The sequence below is a fragment of the Notolepis coatsorum genome (genome assembly GCF_963971535.1).
Source record: "Notolepis coatsorum genome assembly, chromosome: 8".
Taxonomy (NCBI): Eukaryota; Metazoa; Chordata; class Actinopteri; order Aulopiformes; family Paralepididae; genus Notolepis; species Notolepis coatsorum.
Window position 1 is genome coordinate 62,262,569 of NC_140172.1, and position 14,846 is coordinate 62,277,414.

The 14,846-nt window shown below is 42.5% G+C and overlaps 1 protein-coding gene across 1 annotated transcript in view; it reads right to left on the reverse strand.

Annotated features, from left to right (window-relative positions):
- Positions 1–14,462, reverse strand: part of itpkca (inositol-trisphosphate 3-kinase Ca) — a gene marked incomplete at both ends in the record, with an annotated part of 82,081 nt that extends 67,619 nt beyond the window's left edge. Inside the window, one exon of the mRNA XM_084320441.1 lies at positions 14,170–14,462. Within this exon, the coding sequence (XP_084176567.1) occupies positions 14,170–14,462 (293 nt within the window). The remainder of the gene's footprint in view (positions 1–14,169) is intronic.
- Between the last annotated feature and the right edge of the window lie 384 nt (positions 14,463–14,846).

The following is a 14,846-nucleotide window of genomic DNA, read 5'->3' on the forward strand; positions in this document are numbered from 1 at the left end:
GGGGGATAGAGTACCGTTTAACTCTACCATCTGTTCTCTCCCCTGTATTACCCATTCTGCAATCTAACTAACAACAAACTAGAACTGTCCATGCATGCTTTTATTTCCTATAGGCTTGACTACTGCAACTCACTTTTCACCTGTCTCACCAAATCATCCACAGACAAACTACAAATGGTCCAAAATGCTGCAGCCAGGCTACTCACAAGGTCAAAAAAATCATGTCACATCACTCCCATTCTGGTATCCCTGCACTGGCTCCCGGTACACTATAGAATTCACTTCAAAGTCCTCACTTTTACTTTCAGAGCACTCCACGGTCAGGCCCCTATCTACAACAACAGATCGCTAACGCTGTGGCGTCCTTGACGAAGACGGACAGGAGCACTTGGATTGGTCCCCTGGCGCGGCTTACGTTGACGCCTGTCTGCTCCCGGCTGCCCTTGGGGGGGAAGGACGACGGGATGGGTTAATCGCAGAGCATCTGCGATTCTAAAGAGACAATGCATGCGTGTGTGTTTCGGTGTGTGTGCTAAAAACTAACCGCTGTGTGTACCGCTAAAACATTGAGTGTCGTTGCATGCCGAATAAAGACCTCTGCAACAGGTCCTGCATTATTATTATTATTATTATCCTTGTAGAAGGATGTTCTCGCTCTTTCCTTCCTCTTGCGTCGAGTCCTAAGGTTTTCAGCTCTCCGCAGTCTTCCCAGGCGTCCCTTCAGGTCTGTTTGCAGGAGGTCGATGCCCACTCTTTCCTCCAATGAGGCTCTCTTCCATTGCTTCCTCAAGTCCCTTCTCTCTTTGACAAGGCACTGGATTTCTTCTTGCCTTCTGGACTTGGGAGGGGTTGTTGGTGTCATGTCCTTCTTTCCTGTCTCTTTTGTTCCAAACCTTCTACTCCGTAGAAGTAGATCAGATCGCCCATTTTCTCCAGTTTCTTTTCCACTGTTCCTTTGATTCCGTCCAGGATTTTGATCAGGTCTGCATCGATTGTTGATGTATTCGTAGGCCTCTGATGGATTTTAGGGAAACAGAGGCGATTTTAAAGGGAATATCGCAGGAAATTGGGTGAATGGCGAGCCGCTCCAGAAACATGCCGGTGGAGCCAAATCGTGTATTGAATGGATTGGTTTGGTTGGGCTGGATAGGCGGAAATGAAGGGGCACACGTCATATTGCAGGCTTCCTCCCGAAATTCATATAAAATACTCCAATTCAAACATAAACAAAAGGGTAAAAGAAATAGGAATGGAGACATATTGTAATTTTCTTGTTGGTTGACTGATCTCTTGATACCTGGATGTACGTTCAGATACACAGCGATGAGAAATATCCTCTCACTTTTAACACATCTTTAGTAGAACACAAGTTTACTAACCAGAGTGCAAATGTAACAGTAAAGTTCAATAGTAATATACAATGTACAGGTGATTAAACTGGGTATAAAATATATAAAATAGTACTACTGAATAATAGTGCTAATCAGATGTGTGTACAGTGATACAGGTATAAAGACACTATGGTAGTAAGTCATACTGGCCAGCAGTGTAGTAAGAATAGGTAAGGGATACAGTAGGCCTACTAGGGGTGTAGCGGTACGTGTATTCGTCCCGCGAATTTACGGTACAGGCTTGACGGTGCGGTATGTGCAGCCATACGAAGAATACGTCTCATATCACTAGGTGAAACTAGGGTTGCACATTTTACAAATCTATGCTCAATATCTTTACTTTACTTTACACTGGCTTACATTGATCTTTAACGTTGAATATTAAGCTTGTATTGCCAAATTTAGATTTGAATAAAACATTGAAGCTTGTAAACGCCCGCATGATGCCAAGCACAGAACAAATAAACAATGCACACTGGCCCTCTGCACTGCAGGCTGTTTCTCCCCTCCCCCCTCCCCTGCCTTACTACAGGTGTCGGGTGTCCCTAAAACAAAACTATGAATTAATTATATCATGTTTGTAACACAGCACGGTCATTACAATTTTACAGTTTTCTTTTGTTTTCTTGTTTGCCCAATAATGTTAACCAATGGAAATACACACACACAGACACACACCAAGTTGGTGTGTCACCAACACACACGCCGACTTTCTCAGTCACAGCTGATAAAAAAAAAAAGCACTACATACTTTTGGACTGATCATCTGAGCTCCTCTCCAGTTGCTGCTACTGTGTTTAAATCCAAAATATTGATAAATCCTCTGCTATTGTTGTGTAACATGACACAGAATGACACCAGTATCACTGACTACCATGGCAAGCCTATATAATATAATTTTATTTAATAATAATAATTATAATAATAATTATAAATATATAATAATTATAAATATTTTTTTCCTGTTGTACCGAAATCATACCGAACCGTGACACCAATACCGAGGTACGTACCGAACCGTGGCTTCTGCGTACCATTACACCCCTATGTACAGATATAGATATAGTATCTACAGATATGTAAAAAGGATTATATGCAGGTATGTACAGACAGATGTGGATAGATATATTGTAGGAGCCACATTTAAGTTAATTTTGTTTTGATTTCTGAACCTTTACTAGTACATGGTTCTATTTCAGTGAGAGGTGCGCTTTGCTCAGGTGAAGGGGCGGGGCTAAAGCTATAAGCCACAGGTGTGGTGTGTGACGGCAAGGCAGCAGGCAGCAGCAATACCGTCATTGACACGCAGGCGCAGCCTTATGTTCAAGGCAGATTATTAGGATCGCCTGTTTATTTCTATGTTTAATATTGTTTTCATATTTTGTTTTTTTCTGGACAATAAACAAGCAAAAAGAGCAACCAAAACGTCCAGTGGTTTTCTGTTCTGCGAGTCTGACACTGCTTCCCAGCCCCAGTGGTCAAGAAAAGGAACCTTCAAATTGTAGTTACAAGACAGACTTTTTTGGATTTTGGCCACTACATATGGTAAGAATAAATATATATATACATATATATACAATATATACAGCATTATTGTACATGCTATCATACAGAGTTGTATGAGTTATATGCGTATAAGTAGGTATATAGATTCATGGATTATATGCATTTATATTCAGACAAATATGGATATAATATATATATGCTGTAAATATAAATATATATATATATATGGTATATACAGCACTATTGTACATGCTATTATATAGTATGAGGTAGGTAGTCGTGATTACTAAATCTTGCAGTGTCAAATGGGAAAAAAATACACTCGGGAATAGTGTTAATTTGACACTGCAAGATTTACTGTGTACCAGTCCTCCTCTCTACCTCCTCTCCTCTCTACCTCCTCTCCTCTACACCAGTCCTCCTCTCCTCTCTACCTCCTCTCCTCTCTACTTCCTCTCCTCTCTACCTCCTCTCCTCTACACCAGTCCTCCTCTCTACCTCCTCTCTACCTCCTCTCCTCTCTACCAGTCCTCCACTCTACCTCCTCTCCTCTCTACCAGTCCTCCTCTCTACACACTAAATATTGCAGTGTCAAATTAACACTATTCCCGAGTGTATTTGTTCCCATTTGACTGCAAGATTTACTGTGTATGATTACACTGTAGGACAGTTGTAGACAGTGAATGCAGTAGGTAGGTATAAATATATAAATAAATACAAAAAATATTTCAGAGGAGGTCCAATGTGTTTTCACACATATTTCAAGAACCCAAACATTTCAGTTTAATTAAACGTACTGACACCGATAATCAAGTCAGGACCAAGATAAGGAATGGAATCGAACTGTCGATTGACAGTTTTTTCCATTCAAAATGCAGAGACTGATAAACGAGTCAGGACCTTATATGTAGGAAAGGTAAGGCATGTACTGTAGCACATTTCATATACTGAGGCAAGTCAAAGTGCTTTACATGACAAATAAATACAAGCAGATTATAAAAAACATGAGAAAGAATAAAAGTCACTCACAATAACAACATTTTAATTAAAGGCAGTGTTTTTGAGACTGAGTCAGATCTGAGATGTCCTGGAAGTTTGTTCCCACTATAATGTATCATAACAACTGAACCAGTGCTGTCAATAGATTACAAAAAGAGTACTAATTAATCTCACAATTTTCTGTAATTAATCTAGATTAATCTAGATTAAAAATAGCATTTTTCTACTTAAAACCAAAGCTTGTAACAGATATTTACTTGAGTAAAATCATGGAATTAATGTAAAATCAACATAATTTAGATTCAAAGACTATTTTAATAGCTTTCTTTTAATACAGTTTCTCTCCTGTGAAATACAAATGTTCAACAAAACCTCAGCTAGACCTAGACCTCTTTCTTATATCCGAACAAGCAAATATACTGCTGAAAGTTCAGAACGTTGAAGATTTTTCACTCCATAGATTCATCTAGATTAATTTATTGTAATGCTTTAAATAATTTTAATTAATCTCCAAAGTTAAAGCATTCATTTTGACAGCCCTAAATTTAACGCTTCTCCGCCATATTTTGTTTTTGCTCTGGGAACAGCCAGCTCTCAGCAGCACGAACAAAAGCAGAGCTTGGCTGCTTGATACAAACTCTTACAAGGCATTCAGAGGTGCCAAGTCCCCGGTCCCCAGGCCTAGCTTCTCAAAGACTTGATATGAAAGGGTTGTTTGTGAGCTGAACTGAGTTGTTTAAATTCCGGTAGAAAAAAACATCTCAGGCTTAAAGGCCCAATCCATAATCTAAACATAAACAAAAGGGTAACCCCACCAATACAAAATTAAAAAAAAATAGGAATGGAGACATATTGTCATTCTCTTGTTGGTTGACTGATCTCTTGATACCTGGATGTACTTTTCAGATACACAGCAATGAGAAATATCATCTTGCTTTATTGGCGTCAGTTTGACAGTTGGAGTCAGGACCGATAGGAAAGGTAAGGCACATTTATTTACAGTATAGCATATTTCATACACTGAGTGTAACAATCTGCTCTTCCTGCCAGGCAATGGACTCCCAGGCCGTGGACTTCTTCTCATAACCCCCCACTCATTCTGCCTCTCTGTGTTATTTCTGTTCTCTGTCTGTTATCCCCCTATCTCCTCTGCTCTCTCTGTCCCTCCCATTCATGTTCCCCTGTTAATTTAGTATTTTCATGTAATATGTTTCTCTTGTCTTGGTCTAGTCTTCTTGTATTGTGTTATCTGTTAAGTATTCGTCTTTGTAGTTTTCTTGTTTTGCACCAGTGTCTTGTATTTTGTCTCCTGTCTTGTTTTCCATAGTTGTAATTCCTTGTTTCAGTTTCCTGTAGATATTGTTAGTCTGCCCCCCCCCCCCCCCCTTGTCAATCAAGCTTTATGTTGTAGTTGTTTTCTTTTGGTTGGTCAGGCTGTCAACTCTTTTTTTCAGTTGTGTAGTTTTGTATCCTGTGCAATTTTCATTAACCTGTTAAGCCCTAGTAAATGGAAGATAGCTCCACTTCTACAAGGTCCATTTGCATGTTCTTGGTATCTAGGGACATCTATGGATCTCAGGTAATGTATTCCCAGTGTCAGAAATATTGTGTCTGTTACTAGGCTTGAGTAAATTGTGATGAAACAAAGGAGAATATAAATAATGATTTTTCTTTGCATCTTTGACAGTGAATAACACCATGCAAAAAATGTCCAGACATGAAAAACTGCCACTGAGCTCGTTCAGGATCTTCTTGAGATCATGTGTACAGGAAATCTAAGGAAATGAATAAAGGGAAGATGATTAAACAGAAGGTTTTGTAGATACAGTACTGAATTCTGCCATCCGGACACATGCAATTTGAAATAGAGATTGATTTATGACGTGATGTCATTTTGGGACCGGTACTGGACCCGTCTGGCTTAAGAACCAACCTCTACCTCCTTTGTCCTGCACCTGGGTCATACACCCCACCTTTGTGACACAGAGGCAAGTCAAAGTGCTTTGCTGTACATGAGGAATAAAGAAGATACAAATAAATACAAGGAGATTATGAAGAGTATGAAAAATAATAAAAGTCTAAGTGTAATTTTCACTCACAATTTTTTTTTCAGGCAGTGGTGAGCATACACGTGTTTTGCTGTTGTGAGATGCATCATAACAACTGAACGCTTCTCTGTCATATTTAGTTTTTTGTCAGTCAGCAGACTGCTCCCAGATGACGTAAGAGATCTACACCATTCATGGAAGCAGCTCAGAGATGTATTTGGGCTCTGTAAGCCATGGAGTTATTTATAGAGGAGCAGTATTTAGTAGTCGGTTCTATGACACACACCAGTAGCTGAGAACTGGTGTAAAATGGTCACCTTTCTTAGTCTCTGTTAGAACTCTTAGCAGCAGCATTCTGAAAGAGCTGGAGCTGCCTATGTGTTTTTTTGGATGGAGATGTGAAAAAGACCATTACAGTGTCTAACCCAGTGGTTCTCAAGCTTTTTGGTTTGCGGCCCCTAAAAACACAGGGGTGCCTGTTTGCGACACCCTGACACAGTCAAGTATAGACTGAATGATGAACTCTAACACAATATGATTATTTGTATTTCCCATTTTCAGGTGTTAACAACGCTGCACCCTTGCAGTAGAGGTGTGATTTCTAAGAGCTGGATCTGTAAAGCCTCTTGATATTCTGATATTCCTAGAGGGTGCCGGCTTGCTTCTTGTTACCCAAGCACATTCTTGCAATACTTTCCATTGCCTGCCTGTACATTATGTTCCACATCAAGCCTTAATGTCACTTTCAAGTCAGGGATTGTGTCTAAAACAATCGCAAATAAGTTATACTATTCAGTATAATTACTTTGTGGCAACTGTACACTGGTTTGATGCACAGCTCAACACTCACTTCACCCACAGCCACAGTCTTACTGCACACTGTGAGATGAGGTGGCCCGCAGGGGTGGCATTCTCGTCGCCATGCATGGCGGTGTGACACGGGCTATTTGTGTTTTCCTTCGGTCATGACATGCTTTATCAGGGGGGGTGTCTTGGACCCATTTACGGTCTGGACAGACCATACAAATTTGGAATATATCCAGGGTGCTCAGAGGAGAAACTCCTGACAGGCTTTCGGTTTAATTTCCTCCTGATGTACCGTCCCGGGTCTAAAAATATCAAGCCGGATGCTCTTTCCCGGTTATATGATGGGTCAGAAGAGGACCATCCTCCTGATGTTCCTGCAGGACAGATCCTAGCTCCTGTGACATGGAGCATTGACTCTGCTGTGCAGAGGGCACAACGTTTGGGGTTCCCCCGGGTCGGTTATTTGTGCCAAACAGCATTTGTTCCCGGGTGTTGAAGTGGGGCCACTCCTCTCGGCTGACAGGACATCACGGAGTGCACAGAACTCATGACTTCTTGGCCAGAAGGTTCTGGTGGCCTGGTATGATGAAGGACGTTCAGGAATTTGTGGCAGCCTGTCCCGTTTGTGCACGGAACAAAGTGTCTCAACAGTCACCACCAGGGCTGCTTCATCCTTTGCCCATCCCTAGTTGTCCGTGGAGCCACATCGCCATGGATTTTGTGACTGGTCTGCCTCCTTCTGATGGTCACAGTGTCATCATGGTAGTGGTGGATAGGTTCTCCAAAGCAGCTCACTTCATTCTGCTGGTCAAGCTGCCATCTACTCAGGAGACCGCCCAACTGGTGGTTGACCATGTCTTCCGAATTCATGGCATCTGCCAGGACGTGGTGTCGGACCGTGGACCCCAGTTTACTGCACGGTTTTGGAATGCATTCTGTGCTATCCTGGGTGCATCGGTTAGCCTGTAATCAGGATTCCACCCGGAGACCAATGGGCAAACAGAGCGCACCAACCAGTCTATGGAGAGTACGCTTCGCTGCTTGGCCTCCTCCAATCCGACCACTTGGAGTCACCAACTGGCATGGGCAGAATATGCACATAATTCATTGTGCAATGCATCCACTGGTCTCTCCCCATTCGAGGTTCAGTTTGGTTATCAGCCTCCACTGTTTCCTGAACAGGAGAGGGACATGGGGGTGCCATCTGCCGAGGCGTTTATCCATCGGTCTCGGGCAACATGGAATAGGGTGCGTTCGGCTCTTGTGCGTGCTGCAGCCCGGCACAAGCGGTTGGCGGATGTACACTGTCGCCCTGCGCCTTCCTACCGTGTGGGCCAACAGGTGTGGCTTTCCACATGCGACCTTCCATTACGGGTTGAGTCGCGCAAACTTGCTCCCAATTTTGTGGGCCCTTTCACTATTGTTCGCAAGATAAACCCGGTCACGATGCATCTTCCCGTCTTATCCCGTCATAAGCCGGTTCGGAGGAGCAGGTTGGTTCCTGCAGAGAGACCTCCACCTCCCCCTCGATTCGTTGATGGCCAACCTGTGTATACTGTACGGCAGGGGTCTCAAACTCAATTTACCTGGGGGCCGCTGGAGGTAGAGTCTGGGTGAGGCTGGGCCGCATCAAATATTCCACAAAAAAAGGGTTTCAAGTATTCAAAAAAAAAGTACAACTGATCCAATCTTCTCAATCTTTAGCAATAACATTTCAGAACATGAACAGTTCTTCAGAACATGAATGGTTCTTCAGAACATAGGCTTCTCAGTGGTGTCAGTGGACTCATCCACAGCTATGGAAATGCACTGTGCATTTTTATTATTCTATCACAAAGCTGTTTAATCAAATCACCAGTCAGTATTTCAGTTATTCTGGTTGCTGTGCGATCTGAGGGGGATTTGCTTTTGTTTGCCTTCATACATGGTCTCCATCACTCAGTCATACATTATTTTCAAATTGCCACCCTCCACAAGAGCTACCGTTTCTTGGCATATAGTCACATTGGTTTGGTGCTGGGACTCGGGATGAACGCATATTTTTCAGTCCATTCACCTTTGAATTGCAGTCGACTTTTCTTTTACTGACCATCTTTGAAAATGCCATATTTTTCTGCTGGCTGCCTGCTGGCGAAACTAGGCTAGTAGCTACATTTATGATTAATCTCACAGAGATAAAACTGGGAGCGAGTTTACTGTAGATGCGCTGTCAACTCTGCTCTGACTATTACTGAAAGAGAGAGACGACATGCATTCCGTGAAGACCCGCCCTACTCTGCATCTGATTCACAGACTGTGGGTGAGGGGGGAAAACGCTGACTGGATGCGGAATGTGATTGGACCAGACTCGTACACAGACAGACAGTGGCAGTGCAGCCGGACATGCAGAGCACTGCTCGCAGTCAGAGGAGATAGCGAGGATATATTTTCCTTCCACTTTACTTGATATCACTCCGGAATCACGTTTCAACCAAGTCACTAACATAACGTTGCTGTCATGAGCCTGCGCTATGGTAGCCTACAAGTGATAAAATAAATAAAACGTCCAACTCTCGCGCAACGACTCGGCAAACAGTTGCGTGCGGGCCGCATTAACACTAAACGTTGACGTCAAGTAGGGGGCCGCAAAATATCATCCCTCGGGCCGCAATTGGCCCGCGGGCCGCAAGTTTGAGACCCCTGCTGTACGGCGTATCCTGTCCAGTAGGTGGGTTGGTAGGGGTATACAGTGTATAACCCTAGTGGAGTGGCAGGGTTATGGGCCAGAGGAGCGCACGTGGGTTCCGGCCAGGGAGATCTTGGACCCTGAGCTTGTTCTGCAATTTCGGACACGTGTCTTGAGCTGCTCCCTAGAGGGGGGGTCCTGTCATGGTTTTTGCTTTATTTTTCCTTTCTGTGAGAGACAGCTGTCTATTTCGTCTCCTGTGAGGGATAGCTGTCAATCATTGGCCTCTGTGGTTGATTGCCTCATGGGTCGGCAGGTGTGTGGGCTTGATTGCACCTGATTCAGTGCAATTGTGCCTACGGCTATTTAAGTCTATTTAAGTTTGGAGCTCGCAGTGTCAACTGCTTTTTCATTTCCTTGTGTTGGCTATCTTTTTGGTCAGGCTTATTATGTTAAAGTGTAGTGCTGCCCTATTCAGCATTTAGCCTTCTTTGCAGCCATCGTTGTTTTGGGCTACTGGCTTATTTTACACATTATTTTATAGAGGCTGAGCCCTTTATGGTAGTGTTTTCTTGTGTCCTTTTGAACTGTTGTAGTATAATTTGACTGTTAAATTATACATATTCTTAAATAACTATTACCTCCCATTTGGAATTCAGGAAGCCATTTAGAGAAAATCTTCCCGTGACCTTAAACAGCTAAATCAATATAGGGACCAGCTGTCCCAGGTCACGCGAGCCAGGATGTCTCACAGAAACCAATTTTGTATACAGAACACCTCAGCGAGCTTCAAAGTAGGGCTGCACGATTTTGGGAAATAATCTAATTGCGATTTTTCTGCCAGATATTGCGATTGCGATAAAATTTGCGATTATCATAAAAAAAAAATTAAGCAGCCCCACAGAGGTTTATTGTAAAATGCGGCTTGCATCTGGCCTACGAGGTGGGTATTTTTGGGACACTGAGCCTGAAAATGTTTCTTTTTACCTGGGAATCGATACCGGTACCCAACGATACCTTTTTTCTGTACTTTACTCTCCCTCTCTGAAGTCTAAACTTCACAACACACAATCTAAAACCCCTTACCTCCCTCTCCAAAACCGATCTTGTATCTCAATGGGACTTCCTGGTTAAAAAAAATTATAATTTAATAAAAAATAAAGAAAAATGCGATATTTTATTTTGTGCTATTTGATAATTGCATCATTCCAAATCGCGATTTCGATTAAAAATTGATTAATCGTGCAGCCCTACTTCAAAGCAACACACAACAGAAGGAAAAGGGATATGATTCACCCCCGAAGACTCAAAACAATGATTCGGCCAATAACGGTGATAACTTTCAAATCTCATGTATATGTGATAAACAGCTGTGTTATGTGAGCAGCTAGGCTGCTCTTTGAAAATTACTTAAGATATAATCATAAAATAAAGCTTCTGGTTGAATCAAGCCTGTTACATTCAAGCCTAAAATAATGGCTCGTGTAGGCCTTGAATGTAAAGTGGTGGACAGAGGACACTGGACAAGAGTTTATCAAAAATAACAATATTTATTTGAACAGCTATCTAAATGGACAAAAAGAGTGGGAGCTGGGTGTTCCAGACTCCAAAGTTCAATAACAAAAACTAATGCACATAGGCAAAAGAGAACAAGCAGCAAAAATAGACAGGGAAGCAGTGAGAGCAGGTGAGACTCTGGAGAGCTGAGATCTCTTGTGAAGTGGGAGACACTGCAGCCTGCACTCTGCTTTGCTTTGTAGGGCGTGGTGCCTCATCACCACACCTGGGATAATTACAAGAACGGCCATTTTAATTACATGGAAAACAAAAACAGGAAGAAACAGTGTGTCAATCACAGACCACCAATTAGTGACAGCACACTTAAACACAATGTGAATATGCACCACAGACAGTAAGTATCCCTCCACCATGTGAAAGTAATACGTAACACCCCCACACCCAACATTTATGTTCTTCTCCCAACTATAGCCCAAAGAAACCATCACCAAGAGAATGAACATAAATAAATAAGGGGATACTTACCAACCTTACCTATATAAAAAATACAACTACACATGCTAAACACGTGTAGAGTATGTACGGTGATGAGTGTGAGCCCCGGTCAAGACTTACACTCAACTGCGCACCAAAAAAATGTGTGACCCATTAACTTATAAGGGCCACCACCATAGAGCGACAATGGATCTGCCCCTGTCGAACACGACATTCAACTTTGTCGCTCCCCACTGGAGAACATTCGACAATGTTGTTTAAGACAAGAAACAACACTGTACCGACTCTCAGGCAAGTGAGCCCCCTCCAACACGTATGCTGCTGGACCCAAATGGAGTGGAGCTGGTGGAACCACCCGATCAGGCTTCACCATCCGGTCAACTAAACCCCACTCAGCCTCTTCCGAGGCGCAAGGCCTAGAAGTCAATCCGCCCACCAACAAATCATCCCACACAAGCTCCACACCAACAGGCCTCTCCACCGATACAGACCTGTCAAACAGAGACAATAAACCGGAATCAACATGAGAGCTAAGCTCACTGTGCTCAGGACAGAAAACAGGAAAACAAAAAGAAACATGTCTTCCTGGCACTGCCACCGAGTCCGCCTCCCCCATTTAGGGTGACCAGATGCAAAAAGTCCAAAAGTGGGACAACAGTAAGATTTTGGTGGGACAAAGTGGGACAACAGTAAGATTTTGGTGGGACAAAGTGGGACAGATAGATAATGTAAATTTCTTTATTAGAATAACTGCCATGGTCTTCACCGAATAGATTTAAATCAAAGGTTAAAGGTTAAATAAAAATAAATACAAATTAAATACCACCTAACATCTGTTTGAAATATTCAAACTTCATCACTTGACAGGAATGTCTTGTGTTTGATATTCCGTTAACACAGAACTAGGGAAAACAGTGTAGTATAATACAAAAATAATAATACAAATAAATTGTGTTTCTCTATTAGAATAACTGCCATGGTCTTCACTGAATAGATTTAAATCAAATGTTAAAGGTTAAATCAAAATAAATACAAATTAAATACCACCTAACATCTGTTTTAAATATTCAAACGTCATCACTTGACAGGAATGTCTTGTGTTTGATATTCCCTGTTAACACAGAACTAGGGAAAACAGTGTAGTATAATACAAAAATAATAATACAAATAAATTGTGTTTCTATATTAGAATAACTGGTCCCTCCACATTAGTATTGGTACTGGCAGCCAGCTTGAACAATGGAAAGCACCTGGCTGAAACACACACCGGCAGAGTCATTATTATAGCATCGTGGCATTGCATTGGTAATACAATATATTATGATACAATCTAGGGGTGGACGGTATGGTCTAAAATTTATATCACGGTATAATTTGAAGCATAGACGGTAACGGTATATATCACGGTATCATCGTTTTTGATAAAATTTTTTTTTTTATTTTATATAATTTTTTTTTATTATAAAATATATATATTATATAATTAGACTTGTACTGGTATTATCTGCGAGACATCGCCACCACGCAACAAGCTCCACTGTCTGTGTGTACTCTAGTAGCCTCCAGCTACGGCCAGAATTCTCCGGAGCTGCACCTGGACCTATACTCGAGTAGCCTCGAGCAGAGCTACGGCCAGGATTCTCCGGCGCTGCACCTGGACCCTATTGTATTGGTATTATAACGTTAGCAAGCCCTCAGCTCGAATACGCATCGAATCAGTGTTATAAGACATTGATATCATGAGCTATCTGTAGCTACTGCATATATAACGTTAATACAACGCCTCAGTGAATTATTTAGTTCAATGGGACATTTCGTTTTGAACGGTGAACTAACTTGTGTTAACGTGAGCTAACAGGTAGCATACACGTCTCTAGTACTAGACTTTGTGGAGCGTTTGTTGATGTCAGGAGCTATCGGTAGCTGGCCGACTAGATACCGTTCGGTTAGACAATGCCCCATCATGTATTAAACTAAAAGTGAATAGTTGACTGGGTCATTTTGTAACGGTAGCTAAGCTAACGTTAGCTCAGGGAGACGCCGACAGCTCCCGTGTCCCGTCCCACTAGACTACTAGACCCGTGTTTACATGCGTGCGGTAGGGGCTGGCACGCCCACTGCGCGAAGCCTCCTAAATAACTTTTTCCAGTTCGCACATATCTATTATCTATGACTAATTCTATCTATTTTTAGGGGCAAATGCCAGTGAAATAGTCGCGCTGTGGTTACATGACGTCATTGCTATTTTAGAGCTGCACTACCGGTTACACGGTATACTCAAAATCCATACCGTAGAGCAAATTCATACCGTTTATACCGTATACCGTTTATACCGTCCACCCCTAATACAATCTAGTTGTTCTAATCTAAACAAAGTTTGATCTTACCTTAATTGTTCTTCACTTTATATTTTTTGTTTGAGCGTGCAGCTTCCAGTAGAGCCTTATTCTTCAGTACGCAACTGTAGAATTCAATACAACTGTATCCGAAGTTGGTCTTGATTTGGATTTCAGCCTTAATCAGCGCCACACTGCACCGGTTTCGTTGGTCGGTCCACGCCATTACCATCAGGGAAAACACCCTCCAAACAAACACGTTAGTAACGGGGATGCTGAGGAGAAAGGATGCAAGGGCAGTCATATTTGGGGTCTTTGTGCCTTTAAGCATGCTTGACCACTTCACTACAACACCGTCTCTTCTCTCCACAATTTCTCGCTGTCGTGGCAGTGTCAGACAATACTCTTCGTAGAGTTCGTCCATGTCCAGTTTTTGTTTGATCTGGAGGGCCTCCGCAGCATCACACAGATGGGAGAATGTGACCTCCCTCTTCAGTGCCATACTTGCCACATGCTTTTGGTAGTTGTCGTCAGAGAACTTTTCGAGGTAGGTGAGTGCAGACTTGTAGAACTTTAAAAAATCCTGCTTGATTGCTGCTGCCTTTGTGGTCGGAAATCTTTGGAGAGTGGCACTGGTCTCCACTCCAAAGAATGCATCCACCTGTCGCTGCTGGAGCTTGGTCCTGAGAGTGGACATGATCTCATATAGCTCACAGACAGTCACACCATCTCCCTCCAATAGCAGCACAACATCATGGAATGTCTTCAGCCCATTCTGGAGGAAGGACAGATAGGCCTGTAGCTCAAGGGGTTGTCCATCTCCGTCCTGATCCTTTTCAAATAACCGCCACAGTAACTTTGGGCATTGGTCCTCTCCCAGTGACAAGAAGTAGCTTTTGATAGCTGGCCAGCTGTCATCAAGGACGCGGGAACTAGAGGTGCGACGGGTGCTTCAGCACCCCCTGCTGGCGGGGAGTGTAACTGCAAGCTGTGTCAGAAGATTTACAAAAAAGCTTTTTTTTTAATGGTTAAAATCCACTATTTAATGATATTTTCTGTGTATCTGATCTGAGTCTGACTG